The 21443-nt window shown below is 32.3% G+C and overlaps 1 protein-coding gene across 5 annotated transcripts in view; it reads right to left on the reverse strand.

Moving 5' to 3' along the window:
- The window catches only part of milt (trafficking kinesin-binding protein milt), a 42630-nt gene that overhangs the window by 2881 nt on the left and 18306 nt on the right, over nucleotides 1-21443 (reverse strand). For 3 of the 5 annotated variants that reach the window (XM_085481454.1, XM_029319430.2, XM_085481455.1), the window contains 4 exons: nucleotides 1929-2005; nucleotides 1146-1521; nucleotides 478-713; nucleotides 52-245 (listed from right to left, as the gene is read on the reverse strand). In XM_085481454.1, the coding sequence (XP_085337580.1) occupies nucleotides 52-245; nucleotides 478-713; nucleotides 1146-1521; nucleotides 1929-2005 (883 nt within the window). Of the gene's footprint in view, nucleotides 1-51; nucleotides 246-477; nucleotides 714-1145; nucleotides 1522-1928; nucleotides 2006-16230; nucleotides 17659-21443 lie in introns of those variants that run through there. The other 2 variants (XM_085481453.1, XM_085481452.1) reach the window with 2 other exon arrangements.

A 21443-nucleotide genomic window follows, 5' to 3' on the forward strand; every position in this document is an offset into this window, starting at 1 on the left:
ATAATAATAGTTTTAATTCTAAGAACAATAACAACAAATTTTATAACGTACATTTTGTCACCCGCACAGATTCCGGAGTCGAGACTCAATTCCGAATATAAGGACGACTCTAGTTCCGAGGCGATAGAATCCGGTTGAGGCGCCGCGCCCATCGATGGAAACAGAGATCCACCGCGTACTGTCGGCATTCCGCGTTTCCTTTGTTTTCGCAACTGTTCTTGAGTTTCAGCTAGAAGGTTTACCACCTGGTGTACATAAATAACATGAGACATTCAGAACATTTCAACAGGTTTAGACAAGTGACATAAAAATGATAATTAAGGTCTTTTTAAATCATTAATCGTGAAAATTATTTTTATCTTTTATACTACGATCTAATAATTTTTTTCACGTGTAAAATTTTAAAAGAATAACTAATTGTATAGAAAAAAAGATGTAATAACTGTCTTATTTAATTTACAAAAACAAGAAACATACCTCTGCATATCGCTCCTTAAATTCGGCTAGTTCACTGGCAAGTGTATTTTGATTATCCCTAGTAATGACTAGAGTCGTTCCCACCTCGTCGTGCTCCGCCATAAGCTGAGCGAGCCTAAGCTCCGTCTCAGCTAATTTCGCTGTGAGACTGACTATTTGCTCATGTTGCAGGCGATTCTCCTCCTTTTGGCGACCGAGCTCCTCCGCTATTCCGTCCACCTCCATGTTGGCACTTGCTATTATTCAAAAACAATTAAGTCATAAAAGTGTTTGTCTCAAAAATATAATATTACGAAATTATCAATAACTGCTTTCAACTAATTTTTGAATATACTCTCCGATACAATTTTATTGTCTGGTAAAGAATTAAATTTTGTGCCAAAAGATTGATCAACGCATCAAATGCAAAAAATTTTAACAAATAAAACGTCCACTTCCATGTTGGCACTTGCTTTTATTCAAAAACAATTAAGTCATAAAAAGTTTGCCTAAAATAATAGTATTATGAAATTATCAATAACTGCTTTCAGCTAATTTTTTAATATACTCCTCGATACAATTTTATTGTCTGGTAAAGAGTTAAATTTTGTGCCAAAAGATTGATCAACGCATCAAATGCAAAAAATGATAAAAAGTTTGCGTATAGAAATAAATGCAGAAATATGCACCTAATTGTGCTGCAATGTCTTTTACGAGGCGTGCCTCCTTTTCCTCGGAATTGTCGGTATCGCGCACCAATTTAACGAATTCGCTGCGTAGCTGTTTGTTTTCATCCTCCAGAGAGCTGACCTTCCTCTGGAGCATCTCCAAATTAATTCCACGAAGGCCGGTGGGAGTTCCGGCCTCCGAGCTAGATTCGTCCACATCATTCGTTAGTATCTGTATCAGCTCGGTCTTCTTTAACACCTCATGATTCAACTGTGTAATTTTCTCGTTCGCTTCCTTGAGCTCAGCTTCTAACGCGTTTACTGTGGTCTCAAGCTTCTGATTGTGTGCCAACAGTTCCTTGCCGATCCGCGCTGTCAGCTCCAAGTCTTTTTCTTTCTGTAAAAATATATATATTTTTTTTTCTCTTCCACAGAATAATGTATTTTTTTTCAATATCTCAATATAAATGTTGTCTAAAGAATTTGAATAACTATTTTTAAATTTGCAAGATGTAAAAAAGTTTTCTTTTTTTAAATCTCAAGTAACAATTAGACCCAAATTTTAAATACAAACTTTAATTAGTTTAATATACATTCTACACACACGAAGTGCGATTATATGTTATTTAATTGTTATTTTTAAATGGTTTAACTATATATATAGATTTATTGGTTTGTAACATTTTATCGATTTGTCACGTCTCATTAATATTCTCAGATACAGATATATCACAACTCGTAAAATGATATGCATGACGCGGGGTTTAGTTTCTACTAACTCTTGTAGCTGCCGATCAGACTTACCTCCTCTAGAAGCCTTGTAACTGCCTCTATGTCATTATAGGTTTTGGTCATTTGGCTCACCCGGTTGCTACATAAGACTGAAACAGGAATAATATTTTATCGTTAAATTGCCAGATCTTTAAAAAAAAAGTCATCATAGCACTTTGATAAAAAAATATGCAGAGAGGCCGGACTATTACGTACAAATTTTGTGAGAACAACGTAAGCGCAACATTTGATAGGCTTGGTTTTATACCCGCATTTTCTTTTACTTTCGTAAAAAATATATCGCCTAAAATATTTTTATATTTATTATAAATACACTAATTAAAATTATACATACATACATATATAATTGCGACTTGCTGTGTATAATTGCCCTGCCAAAAATTTTTTATACAATTCTAAAATCTTAAATATTATAAAAAAAAAGTCGTTCTTATAATATTATACATTTTAAAAGATTGCGTTATATAAATACATCGGTTTTTTAAGTTTTTATATTAATATTATATTATATTTATATTTATATTAATATTAATATATAAATATAATATTTATATTAATATTAATTAATTTTTTGATAAAATAATACACATTAAATATTAATATTTTCCCGCTATCCTCTTATCTAACAATACGTCAAATATAGAACGGCATAGTGCGATACAATGTCTTCTGTACTATTTTTACGTTGCGTACAATCGATCTATGAATACGATATCATATTTCTTTCGTTGAACGACACTTCGCACGTGATCTATTTGCGTATCGACGATGCATTATACGACAGTGATTGAAACCTCGGTGTAATTTCAACGAGTTCGGATTTCAGAATGCAAAATCTCGACGTTCGTTCGCGATAATTGAATTCGCGTCAACTGATCCGTAAAAAAGCCGATTTTTCTTTATCTATATAGTATCAAAAATTGAATTTACCGAAAATTATATCGATTCGAATTTTGTTTTGCAATGTGACAAAAATTGCTGCATTATATATACAAATTGAAATTTCACTCGTCTCGGAAACGAGTCGAGAACAAGAAGAATAATACGAGTTAGATTTTTTGATGCATAATACAACTCTATCTTGTTGCCAATAATCGATTTTCCGCTATTTATAATCTCTTATATTAGTAAGTATTCCGATATCTAAAATTGTAGTGAATAGGCAAAGCGCACTATTTTGTATTCTTTAAACTCGTAAAAATAAGAATAGTGAATAGATATACATTGTTATTCTGACTCGTAAAAAGCACGATATTTTAATCTTGTTCATTAAACTTGTGAAATTTTATTGCTCAAAAATCTTAAAGGCCATTTTTTAAATCAAAAATATGTCTGCGCATACGCTTAAATCTGTTTTTTTTTTTCGCTTATTTCCTCCGAATATTAACTCATCAGTTATTATTTCACGAGTTTTACATGTTCATAATGCCATTTTTTATTATGTTTTTTTAAATACCATTTTCATGTTTTGTTAAAATATTTAGTTTTCCCTTCAAAGCTACATTATATAGTATAAAAATAGATAAAAAAATAGATAAAATATGGATAAAAATGTTCATATTTTCTATTTATTAAAATATACCAATATTGTGTTCGTTCTTTAATACAATGTATTTTCCGATTACCTGATGTTCTCAAATTAAAATATTTCGACGTATATCTCATGTACTCGTGATCTCGCAACGTGATTGCGCCAAAAGCGCGCGCAAACATACTTTCAACAATGTGGAAGTTAAAAGTGTAAGTTTGAAAAACACCAAAAATTATTCATGTGAATATAAGTAAATTTGTTATCCCTAATTTTTATTGTAAATTTCTAAAACACAAAAGAATTCTAACTATATATAAGTTAAACCGTAGACGATTTTAACGCACACTCAACATTTTCACTTCTGATTTCCACGTACGATCTTTTTCAAAATCACAATATTTGACGAAAATTGCAGTATTAATTCTCTCAAGGTTTCACAAACAAAGCAACAGGCAACGGATGCTCGTCGCGCATTCCCAGCGACTGATCGCTCGTTCCGCGCGCGAGGCGAACTTGGCGAGAAAAATCGCGGGAAAATGGCAAGGAGACACACGACATCGCGTGTTTTGCGTTCGCGGGATGCGACGTATAACGAGAGCGGCGAGAAAACGAGGCACGCGAACGAAAAGAAGAGGAAAGCGTGGAGACGAAATGACGCACTCGCTCTTATAAAAGAGCGCCGTGAAGTCGAGAGTTCCTCGCTTCCCTCCTATCGATCGACTTCGCCGGCTTGACAGAAGCGCAGACGCATTCGTTTCACTTTCGAAGATTTCCATTTCGCACGTGACCAGACGGGTGGGTGGGTATGCACTTCCAAAAGGAGCACTCGAGAAGATTTGACTTTAAAATAACGTTTTGGAGTCTTGGCAACCCAAGATGAGAACGTCAAAAAAATTATGTATTCAATTTTGTTATGCATTCATCTCTTTCTTAAGGGAATTATATATATGTAATTTAGCACTGAATTATTATTATTATTATTATTATTTAAAACCTGATACATCGTTATAATAATATTTTTATTTTTTTTAAATATCGTAGATTTTTCTCAGGTTGTTATAAAATATTAAATGTAAAAGATGCTGTAAACGAAATAAATCTATATAAGGCAGCCGTCTTTGACAAGATAGACACTTTACGCCTGACTTTATTACATAATGGATTCTCACGAGCAATTTTTTTTTTTTAATGAAAAGGAGGGACGGCTAGTTATTGCATAATAATTGAAGAAACAAGACTAAATGAACGGGCCACTTTCAATTCTAATGAGAGACACGCGCTTCGATGCCCATCACTGCATTTCGAATGAATTCTCTATCTTCACGACGGAGATGTCTTCACGAGAAAATTATGTTTAACAGACACCTTCACGGCCAATTGATCGCGATGATCGATACGTAAATTTTTCAGAAAGTGCCGCAAATTCCTGGACACGCCCAAGAAAATTTTCCTACCGATCGAATGATAAGAAACTAACAGTAAGATGCGTTGAACCTATCCGAGAAATAATTGTCAGCTTGCAAATACAATTAATTATTTTGTAGACTTTTGGAAATTACAATGATTTAATTTCTAAAACTATAAAAACTTCAGCAAAGAAAGATTCATCGAAAGAAGAGTTTTTTTCAAATAAAATCCTAAGCTTCAGATCTATTTTCATTGCTTGTATATATAATTTATAGAAAAGGCATTTTACTTTCTTTCCTTGAACATAGATGCCTTTTTGGTTTTAAATAATGCATCGTGTTTCTTCATGTATTCCCTTTAGTAAGTAAGTATTGTATTTCGTTCGTCATGAATAAATGATACGAAGAAAATCGATGACCTCGTAATATTTTTGTTATAATATAGTGTTTGTAACTTGATACACGTTTTTAATAGTTTCTAATTTTCATTTTGCTGCGAAACAATGCAATTAGAAATCACAGACTATAGTTAAAATAACGCCAACTCATTATTCAAAGGCCATTTTATGCATTGTTATCCTTGATAATGGATACGGCTGAATGCAACCAATAATTTCACTAAATTTAATCTAATAATATATAAATATCTTTCCTTTTTATTTTACGAATTTCAGAAATTTGTTAATTTTCCTGCCTGCTATTACTTTTAGAAATCAAACTGATCATTCAATTTTTTGTAAATTGCTTCTGAAAGATTCATATACGTGTCATAGATAAAATTATACTGATGAATAATATCTCTAATATTTTTAGATTATTTATTACGTTTTAATTACATATTGACGAGATAGATTAATCAACCTTTCGCCGAAAAGAAATATTATTAAAATAAGATTTGATAAAAATGCTCTACTCGTTTTAATCGTGAAATTTCTCTGAGATAACAACATGTATTTTAAAACTTATTAAATTCATAAAAAACGACCAATACTGGACTAAAAAGATTTTTTATTAATTTAATTCATGACGTTTCGACCTGTGTTTTAGATTTTTATCATTAAAACACAGGTCGAAACGTCATGCATTAAATTAATAAAAAAATCTTTTTAGTCCAGTATTGGTAGTTTTTTTAATGAATTTAATAAGTTTTAATTTTAATTTTTACTGGTGACTACGATACACTGTTAATCAAGTAACAAATACATCAAAACATGTATTTTATCTCTACTCATCGAAAATGCCAAACATCAGATTACAACTATATTAATATTGAATGCCGATTATTCTGTACGCGGGACTTTAAACCGGTCCTGTGTGTTTCTTTTCATTCCATACGGCAGACTCGTCGATCTGGTATGGATAATCGGAATGCAGATAAACCCTTCTTTCTCCGCCCTTTCTCCCTTCTTCCCGATGCTGAAGAATCACGAGGATGCATGCAAATAACATCCTGCGTCGCGTTAACTCGTTCCCGCATTATATAAAGAGAAAATTACTCATTTCCGGAAGAGTTTACGTTTATCATTAAATATTCGCAGAAAGAAAAAAATACAATATATATATATCAAGCTAAAGGGAGAATAAGAATTTGTCTAACTTAGCTACGCTAATGATCTATCTTGTAGAATACATATGTTTTAGCAACAGTATTATATTTTAAATAATATCCCAATTCCAAAATAAATTTCTACAAAAGCGTATTTCCAAGCAAACTGGTGGTACGTGCATATAGCGGCAAACGATAAAATATTTCTATACAATAATAACAAAGCAATTTGCAATTTATAATAAAAAAAACTGCGCAATAATATTTGCAAAAGAAAAAAATCGGCACGTCTCGTTCGATTGTATCTTATCTAATATTATCGTGACAAGCCATTGTTTATTATCGATGTACAATATATGTCTTATCTAATGTGCGTGCATTACAGAATTTATGTTCGAGTTTAAGCTATGTAATTTCGAATAAGCCGTCTGTGTCAGACTCGATATTTTGAGAAGTGATCGTGATCAGACGGAAAACGAAATTCAAAGCAGCACGGAAAACGATGCGACGAAGTTTAGAATGTAAAACAGACAAGTGGAATGCACAACGTTGAAGAGACAGAATACGACGGTGCCACTTATTAGAACGTCCACACTGCGCCAGATAAATATTGACTGGTCAAATATTTTGCGGATGCATGACGTAAAACGACATGCATGTGTGTATAAAGAAGGTACTTTGATTATTATTAATTGTTACAAAAGTATATCTCTCATAATAATCGTCGCGCACCATCAGAATGATTAGAATACAAAGTATCATTCATCCGTTAATGTCAAGAGAAAGTCTACGCTTATGTAATTTTGTAACGTGTGTTCGCTAATTCGCTATAACGAACTGATAAAAGGTTGATCCAGAAAAAAACAATTGTTGATTAAAAATTTTGTAGTATAAGTGTATCGACTCCCCTTCGATTTCCGCAAAAATAAAATTTATTTAATAATCTTTAAAAAGATTGTAAAGTGCGCCAAGCATTATAAATCTTATAAAATTAAGTATATAATAAAAAAAAAAATAATTAAAAAATAGCATACAACAACCTTCCTTTAATTATACCTATCCTTTAATACATGTATAAATTTTGTAGTATAAGTGTATCGACCCCCTTCGATTTCCGCAAAAATAAAATTTATTTAATAATCTTTAAAAAGATTGTAAAGTGCGCCAAGCATTAAAAATCTTATAAAATTAAGTATATAATAAAAAAAAAAAAAAAAAATAATTAAAAAATAGCATACAACAACCTTCCTTTAATTATACCTATCCTTTAATACATGTATAAAAAATTGTTCTAATAATTGAATGAATTGATTCTTGCATTCAGAATCCCATAGTATCGGCGATAATATCGCGACGCAACGAGAGCCGGGTCGAATGAATTAAATGTAAATGAGTTCTCATTAATCCGCGTAATCCGAACGCAGTGCGGACGCGAACGACACATCGATTAGAGCAACAATACGGATTTTTACTGACAGGAGGTGCACGTGCAGGATGCCTCCGCCGCCGGCGAGCCGAGGAGGAACAACGGCAAGCCCTCGACGGCGCAGCCCTTGCATCCCCAGCAGGGTGCACTGACTTTCGTCGTCGGCACCGAGGCACCCGAGACGAGGTAATTCGCCGCCTCGAACAGGGACAGGCACTCCTCGTCCTCGTCGTCGTCATCGGAATCGCGACGCTCGCCGGAGGTCGTCGGCAGCCTGATGTCGTCGTCGTACTCGTACGGATCATCCTCCTGGAGATCGTCCTGCACCTGGCCAGGCTCCTCCGGCTCCACGACGTCCGGCGTACACTCTTCGCGGGCCGCGTTGTCCTCCTCCAGGGTATACGCGTCCGTGGACCGGTTCCGGGACCAAGAGCTGCCGTAAATAGTCTTTCATGCCCACGCGTTCTCGCGATTGTTCATAGCGATTCGGAGGAGGATGAGAGAAAACGAGCGATTGTCGTCTGATGGGCGCGTCTACATATCTCCGCGTGCGATGAGTCATTTATTTTACCGCGTATCAATCAATTTCTTATTTTATATCGATGAAATATGTTGTTGTATCGTGGACGTGTAATCTTGAGGAAAGAAGACTGCGCGATGTGTGGAATTTTAACTGAGCACAGAAGGAAAATTTGTGTTTTCTTGGTCAAATTTTGGTGTTATATTTAACACATTCATGTGTTAATTTAACATATGTATATTGCTGTTGGGTTCATTGAACATAAATGTTAAATTATTAAAACAACTGAAAAAGATGTAAACTAACACAATGTGCATCCATTTTAATTTTATATAATAACTATATTCTGTTTTATTAGCGACAAGATTTATCTGTTAAAATTTTTAAACGAAAAGAAATGTTGATTTTTGATTTTATAAGTGGGGATGATAAAATCTAAAATTAACATATTTTTAGTTAATTTTTTAACATTAAAATTTTATGTTTTTACACAAAATTTATTTTAAATTATTTGAAGTTTTGCATTTATTTTGAGTTAAAATATTAACAGAGTATTTGTGTCTTCATTTAACATATCCATATTATGTTAAATTAACACAAAAATTTCTGTGAGCCGTTTGAGACATGTGAGATCTGTTTTTAACACAAATTTTTCAACTGTGAGAGAAATATGTATGATAAAAATAGAAATAATTCACAAATTTTTGTTCTGATCGCGCGTTTTCATAAATAACGAAATTAAACGATTGCAAAATCATTGACACATTCCGCGCGACGGAATTCGAATTAACGTCTTTGTCACCCGTAATTTCTGATCTAATCACGACCGATCGATAAGCGTCCTTTGTTATCACTTCCCATTATATTTTCCCTTTCATATTGTTCCTGCATAAATTGTGCACATAATGATTTTAATCTCTGTTGACTTTTTTCGTAGAAACACTTTGAAATATTTTAATACGGTGACGGCACTGATGAATAGGATTATAACTACATTTTCAATTTTGTCATTACATCATTTTTCAGTGCTACTTTATCAGTCTACTATATGCAATTAAAATTTTGATTTATTATAATTTTAATCCTATAGTTTTGCGTTTATTGAATATTTTGTTTCTCTTGTAATTAACATTAAAAAACTCGAGACGAAAATTATTGCGCAAAAATCATGAATTGTACAAGTAGAAACAACAATGTTTCAATAGCACATATTATGTAATATTATATATATATATATATATATATATATATATATATATATAATTATACAATATTAATTTTTATTTCACTGAAGTCGACAATTCATGAATAAATTTTAAATATGTTTGGTCTAATTTTTCAGAAAAAATATTAAACGAGAAATAATAACAGGATAATATATATTAAAATGTGTCAAAACATTTCAAGCTTATATAAAAATGATTTGCGAATAGCGTTGCGCTTGCATAGCAGCTTGAGGTAAAGATGAGCAGGTAATTATTGATTTCCTTGCCGCACTTGCATAAGAATCTGCAGCGGATAATTGGAGAATCTACAAAACCTTGCGGAACTTAAAAGATGCATAACAGCGCAAGCAATATTATATAAGAGTCAACAGAGATAATTTTTTATGGAGCACGCGAGGGGTTATTTTTAATATATTATATATGACATAATGTACTTGATACATGTACATTTTTAAAGAATTTAATTTTTGTTCTCGTACGTTTTTAATTCTCCAAAATCATTATATATCATTATAATTTTCCCCGAATAATTATAAAGCACGTGCGCGTTTAAGGTTGAGAAGAATAAAAAGATTCACAGTATCCCCCAGAATTCTCGGTGATTATCGCATAATGAGTATCATTTTGAGTTTCCTGCTTTTTTGCGACACGAATGCAAAGTGGCTATTGTAAAAAAAAATTGTAATTGAATTACGAAACTTATGTTTCTGTTATCAATGCCATTCATTGTGTTTTATGTCCCATTTCTGCGGTATGTAATGTTCAAGACTATAATATGCAATTTTCGTGCACAACTGTTTATCGCTGTTTATCGTCATTCGCGCTTTTTTCTACGGCGAGACATGCATCGAAATGTTTTATTATCAAAATTAATTAATTTATATTTTTCGTATAAAAAATTATTTTAGACTAATCAGGAATAAGAAAAATGTAAAAATTAGAAAATGTTAAATAAACCTTAAATATATTTTAAATGCGTTAAAGAACTGTTTTATTATTCTTATTTGTTAGTTCTTATTTTCTTTTATTTTATTTAGCAAAGCAAGTCTATTCGTGAATGTGCTATTTACGTTATCTTTCAATGTTTCTGGCATGAGACTAATAAATCGATAACAATAATGTTTGATATACCACATAATACGTTAAACTTGAGATTACGCCATCAGCGGCCTTGGAATAATATCACGCGCAAAAGACGAAACAAACGTTTAATCACAAGACGTTAATTTGAGACCGTCTTATCGGCATGTACTCAAACTTGATTACTGAGATTTTATGTAGTGTATTTGTTGTATGTGAAACTGTTAGATTACACGTAAAATTACACTCATAGATCGTACTGCCAATAACAAGTTTGCAATTTGGCTCGCAATATCGTAAAATATACGCGCATAAAATAAAATTCTAGAAATAAAAACGTGGAATAAAAATAAAATATGAATTAAACTCAGTAACGTTTATGAATATTAAAAATTACACGTAAAAATATGTATCCATATATTAAATGTTTATCGTGGAATATTAACAAAAATATCGCGTAAAAGCATATCTTTCACTGAATTATAACTTTGTCCTTAAAAGCGATATTTTTCAATAAAAAAAGACATCAAGCAAAGTTCGTTAGACAACGCAAACGCAAACGTCATAATAATCGGAGTCGACACTAGCTAAAGACAGAGAGAGAGGGAGAGGCGAAATGACAGCAAAAAGGAAAGAGAGAGATAGACACGGTGAAACGCCTAGTCTGATTGCGAGACGACGTACTTTACCCTCTCTCCGAAACGGAGCCAATATCGCGATCGAAAAGCTGGATTTCACGGTCCGATTGATTAATGACGCCTATGTGCGTGCAGCTTTCGTAATAGCGATATATATTTACCATTCAACGCGTTATTCCGCCGAATAGAGGCGAGTCGAAAGGCGAAGCCGGTGGCGAGCGAGCGTGTGACGTCACGTTCTGAGAGTTCACCTCGGCATGCGTGAGTCGGCGACGCGTCGAGAACGCATCGTTTCCAATTTCGTTCTTCCGTTTCGCACAGATTTGCGCGCAGTTTTTTCGCGGAGGAAAAGAAAAAAGGGATCTCTCCAGGTGCGCGAGTGACGCTGATTCGCGCGAACGAGAACGCGAAATGGCGAGCAGAAACGTCACGCGACAGGATCAATGCGCCATGTTAAAGCCGTCCGGGGACGATGGAACAGGAACGCAAGGCTGGATGGGGTGGAACGAAACGGAACGGAACGACCGGAAACGCGCGCGCGCAACCCCGCCAACTATGAAGATCCCAACCCCTCGGCGACCTTGGGCTTAATTAACGAAGACCTCGATGACCGCCTTTTAATCGCTCCAAGTCGTTTCCCACTTTCAAAATGCACTCTTTCATCTAGCATCTTGGGAAACTGTGGACTTTATGCGAAAACATGAGCGGGTACATTTTTTTTTTATTTTCATTGCACATTGCTGCTTCTGTATTTTAATAGGTATTATAAAAAAATATGTAGAGTTGATGTAAATATTAATTGCTATTTTTATAGTTCTAACATATAATGCAAATACTTATTATATAAGTTGAGGTAAAATAAGCAAAAAGATAATGGAAAAGAGTATCGATCGATGAGAGACACGTCAATTAAATCGTATAGAAGATTGGCAATCACTTTTCAAACTATTGAAAATTTTGTGAACGTCATATTCATGCAAAATACCATTTGTTTCCGGGATATTGTGCGGTTCGAGACAGAATGATGTAACAATAAGAGAGAAAAGCGAAGCCGTCGTGATTGGTGATATTAAAAGGCAAGTTGTGCATTTAGAAAACGACGAGACGTTGATATTATGACCTTTCCACAAACAAGCGAACACATTTAACACATATAGACTTACAATATGTCATATACTGAGGTAATAAATATCAAGTTAGCCATAGAAAAATTGCAGCAATCTGAACTATTCGCTGCGGCTTTTGCCAATAATCGCAAATAATTAGGGCGAATATATCAAATCATATCTTCGAGAAATAGAGACGTATTACATGACATGTTAGCACACTATATATTATAGTCGTTTGAGATCGATAATACTGCTATTACAGAGTGCCTAGTAAAATTTCAAAAATAAAATTTAAAGACATTTCAAGGAAATTTGCACGATTTTCCAGTAGTATAATAAAATGCACAAGAAATTCAAAACTTTATTTTCTTTCAAATCCATAATTGCATGTTCTCTTATATTATATTTGAACGCTTAAAATCTATATAAATAAATTATGCGTACCACATTTTCGGATTCCTAAATAAAAATATATTTAATAAATAATTAATAAAAATATATTGTATTATATTTATAAAGTAAGATGAAATAGTTTTTACTCTCAACTGCTCTTTTAGCTGAATATCTATAGAAGCAACGAGAAAAAATCAAGGATCTATGAAAAATTGAAGTATGCACTTCCAAGATTTTTAAATGCGTGATATCGTGCGCTATGCGGTATTAGATTGTTGCAAAATGCATCCTGTTATCGGAGGGCACAAAATAAATGGATGGGGCGCTGAAAGTAGCGCGAAGAAACGCGCTCCTTTTTGCATCGCCCATCGGCGAGATAATACACCGTGGAAATCAAATTTTCACGGTCCTGAAGCGGTCTTTCCGGCCGCAAGTCGCGCAGATCCGATCGATTTCTCGAGCGTGTCGAATATTTCGTGCGCGACGTTATATTCCATCGTGCGCTTTAAAATGGAAAAAAGGGAAAAATACTGACAATTCGAGGTTAACGCGAGGTCGAGCGTTCCGGCTCGAGTAAATGCTGAAGCTAAAAAAAAAAAACATTCCTGTTTGCGCACCGAAGAGATGAGAAATGACACGCAAATGTGTGTTTCTTATATTCATTAATTTCGTCGCCAAACAGCTTTCTAACGGGATTATTTTTCGGAAAAAAAATAAAATTTTTTTAGAACGTCCGGATCTAACTACTATTTTCACATAATAGAAAATTTGCTTTTTCTGATAGCGAATGAAAGTAGAAAGATAGAGATTGTTCAATATTAATGAGTTATGATAAAGTAAATAATTATAAGAATCGAAACATGTATATCAATTTAATTTCCGAAAGCGATAATCTAGGATATCTATATCTTTTTAAAACGATTTTATTTAATTAAACTTCTTAAATAACTTACTTTATCATAACTCATTAATATCGAACAATTTATTTGTATATTATATATACATTCTTATAATTCTTGATTTTATCATAACTTATTAATATTAAATACTTTCTTAGTTTCAATATTAATGAGTTATAATAAAATAAATAATTAATTAAGAATAAAAAAAAAAGTATATCAATTTAATTTCCAATAAATCTAGGATATTTGTATCTTTTTAAAATTATTTTATCTAATGTTTAGTCTTCTTAAGTAATATATTATTCTTTAGTAATTATTCTTTACTTTATCATAACTCATTAATATTGAATAATTTCTTTGAATATTACATATATTTTTTTTCATTCTTATACAATATTCTTTATTTTATCATAACTTATTAATATTGAATACTCTCTTTGTTCGATATTAATAAGTTATGATAAAGTAAAAGCAGTAAGAATCGCAAAAATATATGAATTTAATTTCCGATAATTTATATTGATAAAGGATATAAATATTGAAGTCTAAAAATTCGATCAAATTATTTTAAATAGATCGGTATCCTAGCGGAAAAATATGAATCGACGTGTAAAATTATCGAGCGTAAAATTATAACATTGTAATTAAGAGCGACAGGCGTCAAGGAACTCGCACTACGCGATTCGCGTGCAAAGTGCCATGTAAATGTAAAGAAGTAATTGTGGGAAGAGATATAAAGATAGACGCGTATAAATACTCGAGACGAGTTCACAGATTTCACATGACCCGAGAACCGGAAGAGCGATGCATAAGAAGATGTTAATGCTTCGTTAACTGTAAATTATTATTAATTGCATGTCTCTATTAGACGCATGATAAACGGTGGTGTTGATGTGAACGGTCACATTTCATTTCGTAATTTCAACGTTAATATGCAGCGATCGAAATTCTTCAATTTCGATAAGATCTCATCTCTAACGAGTTCGCGCGAAGTTCTATGTTAATTATATTTTTCTTACCGCGAATTAAGAGACTTTCTCACACCTTCGTATATATCGAGAATTTAACTTAAAATTCCTCCCTTTCAATCCATTATTATTGTACAAATTTTGCAAGAGATATATTTTAAACATACTAGAATATGTTTATTGGATCAATTCGTCAGCTTGTGAAATGTTTTGTAATCTGTCAATATATATATATAAGATTATATCTCTGTCTTGTAAATAAAGTCACTGAATTAGACCGAGTTTAATAACTTATAGTTATTTCCGATAATCTCAGAAAATGTATATATCTATTTTGCAAATAGCAGCGTATAAAATTCTTGTCCGTATCTTGTTAATTTTTTTTAGAATATTGTGAATTATAAAACTTTGATTAAAATATTTATCTGTCATCAGAATTTGCATGGTCCAGGATTCCATAAGACTTTATCTCATAGACGGCGTGTTATATTAAAAGAGTGATTAATGAGTTACATGTCTGATGTTTCCGCTTTCACGCTGTCAAGATCAAGAATAAAACACTAATCGCTTAATTCTGGATAATATTAATCTAATCCCTGACTATAATAGTTAAATAGTGAGTACACATTAAATTACAAATGACATTTGTAAATTACTCCACGTAATTTTCCCTAAAATCGAAAATTCTGTAAATCTATTAATGATTGATCTATTAATTTTTAATAGAAGTTTCTGTATCAATTAATCAAAGATAATGTCCTTTTATTTTTTTTCTATTATTATTAATTTAATAAAAATCCCATCAGACTGATGAAACAATATCCTAATGGCGTTTAAGTGAAACAGATTATTTCGATCGTAAAAATCCTTCCTAGTCAATTCTATTCTATGTCGAGAAAAATCCTTTCTAGTCAATTCTATTCTATGTCGAGAAAAATCCTTCCTAGTTAATTCTATTATATGTCGAGAAAAATCACCTTTTTTCTATAGAAGAGTAGGGAGTGCTTCTCTAATTGCAAATTCTTTCTTTGTTATATTTGCATTACACGGAAAAAATTAGTTACCATAGCTAAATTTTAGCTATCCCTATATTACACATAAAATTTAGTTATCAATGATAGCTAATATTTTTTAGCTATAGAATTCTCCGTTAAACTATAGCTAAAAAATGTAGGTTACCATAACTAAAATTTAGGCATGATAATTCAGGTTGCAATATAGACACAATTAAAATTTAACTGTGATAGCTAATTTTTTCCATGATATATATATTTAATCCTTTTATATTAAAATATAATTTGCTAAAATTGTTTCGTTAATTAAGTTTGATGTTATATTTAATTAAAAAAATGTCAAAATAGCAGAATAAAAACATCCTTTTGGATGCTGTACTTGTTAATAAATGAATCGGATACCAAACGATATGATAATCGTTAAAAATATTCGTTGAATAAAAACAGATTGAAACAGATTCACAAAATACGCAATAATCCTAATTTTGAACCGTATATATCGCATAACTGAGAACGCAAGATAGAGATCTGGCGCAATTGAAAAATCAGTGTTTACCTCTGTTCAACAGCAGAGTCCGGATAACTCTTATGTAGATCTTGCCGTGTTTGGTCCTCGCGACGTGGAAGAGGAAGTCCGAGAGATCGCCGTCGCCCTCGTGGATGTCCGTTCTCTCGGACAGGATCTCCCGGAGCGTCGCGACACGTTCTTCCGGTGTGCTCTCGTCAGGCCGACCCAGCTTTCTATCGAGATAGTCGACCACCCCGATGTCTTCCCAAAATTGCGGCGAATCCGGCGCATTCTCGCGCGATGCGTCTCCTCTTAAATTCGCCCGTCTACCGCCGGAATCAACGAGATCGCTTCCCGCGGATACGTCCAGACCGGCGTAAGACACGTCCAATGCGAGACTATCGAAGGTCGATTCGCCGAGTGCGATGATGGAACCGATACTTCTCCCTCTCGAGGTCGACGGGGTGGCCTCATCACGCTCGTAGGAAGGCGAATGCAAAGGGCTCGGAGATGCGTCGCTATTTGTTCGAAGAGGAGTCGAGCTGTTCATGACCTTGACATGACCCTATGTCCATGAACGATCGAGATTTTGGGAGACCGAAAGCTCTCCGAAAAAATGCTCGGTGGAAATTTGTTTTCTGGTTAGTTTGATCTTGTCCTGATCTCGTCCGAGATATGGTCTCTCTAATGTCGTCAAGATGTATCAGCAGATGTCAAGATGTGAATATTCATCGTTAAATTCTTTATCGTAAAAAATCGTTTTCTCATTTTCGAAGATGTATTTCGTGCTTTTGTGCTAATCTTGATTTTTTTCGATAAAATCATCGAATATAGTGGATAATTTGGCACGTGTCTCTTCCCATTCAGCGATAAATCCTTTCATTTGTCTTATTACTTGTGCGATTGTTTGATTATTAATATAGTGTTTTTCACGAACGTGTCGTTACGCGTATATCAGTCTTCCGTAGAAAATGCAGAAAATCAATATTAATCTTGCGGTGACACACAAAGATTTATTCAGTCTTTAGAGTCCATGTACATACACGTAAAACTGCACATGTGCGTCGTAGATTTTTCTCATTAAACTAGTTCATGCCGTTGCATTTTTTACACTTTTATGATGTAGACGGCAGTTTAACTCGATCACGAGTCAGGAAATTATGCAATCATCTATTCAATTCATCAAAGAATGTCAACTATTTCCGGAGACTGTCAAAAATCAAGGATTATAATCTAAGTTCCACGTACTAAAAAAAATAAAAAAAAAATTCTTAATATGATAAGACCAAAAACGCTTGAGCGATAAAGAATAATTAGCACGGATTAAAAATTTTTCAAGGCTTGATAAAAAATACAATTAATCATCGTTTGAAAACACGAACCGTTTGGAAATTGGCCGCGAAGGAATGAATCAATATTTCAATTTACGCGAAAGATTAAACAGTGCAAGTGTTTTATCCATTTACACATTGAAAAAAAGAATTATTGAATTAATAAATATTTTATTTCAATATTGCCTTTTAAATAATTGGTTTGAAGCAAATAAATATTTATCTGTTTTGAAAAGAATTTTCTTATATCGCAAATAAATATTTTTTTACATCAAATCAATATTAGTTACAAATAAATAATATATAAGGTAGTATTGAAATAAATATTTATTCGAATTCAATAAATTTTGTTTCAGTGCAGAATTCATAATTATATAGCTATTATTATGTAATCAAATTTCATGTATTTTTTTTAAACATTATTTATGTCATGTTAAACACGCGAATGTATAGTCTACGCGATGTTACTGCGATGATAATGTCTATCGAGGTAGAAGTAGAAAGGAGGAAGGTTCGATATCGTAATAGAAAGAAGCAAACGCAAGTTTATCAAAACGGAGCATCAAAGTAATCAGATATATTGTATGAGTCACCGATTGGTTCGTACGAAATGCATCAAGATCCACAGACACCGAAAAACGGATAAACCTAACACAATCAAGTTTCTAAAAAAATCCCTTGGACAATCGATTTTCAATATATTATATTTAATATAAAAACTATATCGTTAAATAATAAATAAATACTGTTATTGTATAATAAATATTTTAAAATTATATTAATATTCAAAAAATATTGTATGTGTTAAAAGTGTTTTATTAAAATCATGTTTGGCCTTAAAGAAAATATTCGATCTATTCATAATATCATTATTATATTTAATGTAAAAACTATATCGTTAAATAATAAATAAATAAATACTGTTATTGTATAATAAATATTTTAAAATTATATTAATATTCAAAAAATATTGTATGTGTTAAAAGTGCTTTATTAAAATCATGTTTGGCCTTAAAAAAAATATTCGATCTATTCATAAATATTAGTACGAGTGACTTGGACAATTCATTTGTTTTTAGAAAGTGTATAATTGCGCAATGATATTAACTCATCAATGATAAAAATAATTATTGAAAAGATCCCGTTAATATTTTACAATTGTGAAAATATAAATTCCGCACATTAATAATGAACGGATGTACTCGAAAACTTTAATCACGAAGAGAAACAAGTTATACACGTACTGTGTTACTATATATGTATGTTCAACCACGTGTATAACGAAAGATATCGAGCGATCCCCTTTTGCGTTAATTTCAGTCTGCGAGGTCGACTGCCCTAAATCGACGAAATCGTTTCGCAACGAAGAAAGCTTTCGCAACACAAATGTGAGTACGAGTCAATTTTTACTTTTCACGAATTCGTTTTAATTCGTACAAATTTAGGGATAGCGTGATAAGGAAAAGTATTAAGGGAAAATGAAGGAAAAATCCGCTTCCTCCGTATCAAAAATCGCACTCGCGGCGAACTCGATCGCGCCTCTTTAAATTAAAAAAAAAAAAAAAAATCGTTACCACCGTTAGACTAAACGTGTCTGTATATAGGATAAATTTTACGCGTCCCGTTGCAACGTAGGCGAACGGTATTATAGCAAATACGATATTACGCTACTAACATTAATCGTTATCGTCGCGTCTCATTGCGCGATAATATTGTGTCAGAGACCAATAATTTCACGCGAACATTTTGAAATACGGTCACTCTGCCATGAACTCATAAATGAATAAAATATGTGTGCCATATTCTTATGCATGGAGATAATTTATTCAGTACGCGCGTAGTAAAAAGGGAAGAGAGTATAAACGTCGTAGTAGAATTCTACATTCTAAAGATAATTTTAAACGCAGTGCAACGACATTCTGGGAATAATGTCAAATGGCACCGACCGTACGTGTATTTGTACAAAGACTCAAGTAGAGCAACGTAGAAAAGGAGTTTCGATTGCACCTATAGGAAATTCATATATACAAAGATAAAAAGAAAAAGTGCCAGCTGGTGATATCGCGCCAGGTATCGCACAAGCTTGATGTTTATTTATCATGCGTAAAGGTAGAGATCCCAGATCGTGAACAATGCTGAATATCGCTGATTACGATGACAATAATCTCGCCTATTTGAAAGTAAATTTGGGAGTAAACAACGCGAGAGATAAGAATGAATTATCGCGAAAACATGATTAAGCGTTTGTATAATCGACACGCGTAAAACAAGAAATTATAATAAACAGCGATTGATCGAAAATAATTTCTTGATAAGACCTACATTGTGTGAGTGCCGTGATCAGATAATGATTGTACACAATCTAAATTTATTGGCTAGTTACATCTTCTTAACGGTATATTTGAAAAATAATGTCTACGAAATAACATACGAAGAAACTGTAATAAATATTTATATATAATTCGTATAATTTTGAAATAAATATAACGAGAAGTTTTTGATTGTCGCATGCGTCGTTAACTCATAACTCGTCGTTTCCCCTTACACGTGATACTAATGATAATGTAAATACACCTAGCTCCTTCGACTGACAATTGTTTGTGCAGTCAACTAACGTATTAGTTCTACTTCGATTTAACATGTAACCCATATTGAAAAAAATACACGGAGAACGGAGAGAATTTTCTCTTAGAATTTACGCAGAAAATTTTATAAGAAAGGATTTTATAAGAGATTTTTTGTTTAATATTTATCACAAAAAATATTAAAATATTTATTATAATAAAAAATATTAATATATTGTAAACTAAATTGAACATACTTTGTATCTTTCTTGTGGTAGATATTAATATTTTTTATTGTAATAAAAATATTAATTAGACAAATTCTTATAAAACTCTTGCAATACCATATTATCCCTCAATTACCATGATATTTTCATGATAAATTCTAAGAAAAAATTCTTTCTGTCCACGACTGTGTTAAAGATATTTTAGATTATTTCGATCGCTCTAAACATTTAAATTTATCAAATAATGAAATTGTTTTGCATTTAAATGCTGACCAATATAAAATTTTCGGAATAAATTCATCGTGCATTCCGAATTTCAATTTAAAAGAGATAAATATAGAAAGAAGGAGGCTACAAATATTTGGCAATATCGATCTGTGTGCGTCAGAAATAAATTCTTGACGAAAGGTAAACCGGTAAACTTAAGAAATAAACTTAATAAAAAGTAAATGAGACTGGATCGCGACTAGAATCAATCCGACTGCGCGAATCGGAGATGTCAAAAATTAATTAGAATCGGAGGAACACTGCATTTGGAAACATTGATCAGTGTCACTGGGTGTCCAGCGGACTCAATGAAAAAAATTCCCTGACTTTTTAATATTATTTTTTCCAAATATATAAAATTTGGATACATCTATATGATAAATCAATTAAATGTTAAATCATGAAATCCTTGAGATATTTTTGTCAACAATGAAAAGGTTCGGAAGTTCAAACAAAAATTTAAATCAATTATACAATCTGCATTATGTACGATATTCGAAACAAACGTGTCACTATAAACTATTAAAATAATCACCTTTTTATTTATATTATATCAATATTTTAGTTTTGTCTCTATCAAACACATTAAAATAAAATAACACGACGATAAAAATATAAATTAACGAACACGCCGTAGATGAATCGATTTTTAACAACAGAGAAAATTAGCGTGCTGGGAGTCAAGGAAAAGTTTATATTTATTTAATAAAAAATTTTAAATAATATATGAAAAAATCCAGATAAATAGTAAAATTTCCTGATTTTTTCCTGACAATTCCAGATTTATAAAATTCCCTGACAATAGCCGCACTGTTAAATATGAAAAGATTAAATTTAAACCAATTTCTTGAGTTAAATTTGTTTAACTATCA

Source organism: Nylanderia fulva, unplaced genomic scaffold (genome assembly GCF_048542155.1).
Source record: "Nylanderia fulva isolate GAGA-0341 unplaced genomic scaffold, ASM4854215v1 Scaffold18, whole genome shotgun sequence".
NCBI lineage: Eukaryota > Metazoa > Arthropoda > Insecta > Hymenoptera > Formicidae > Nylanderia > Nylanderia fulva.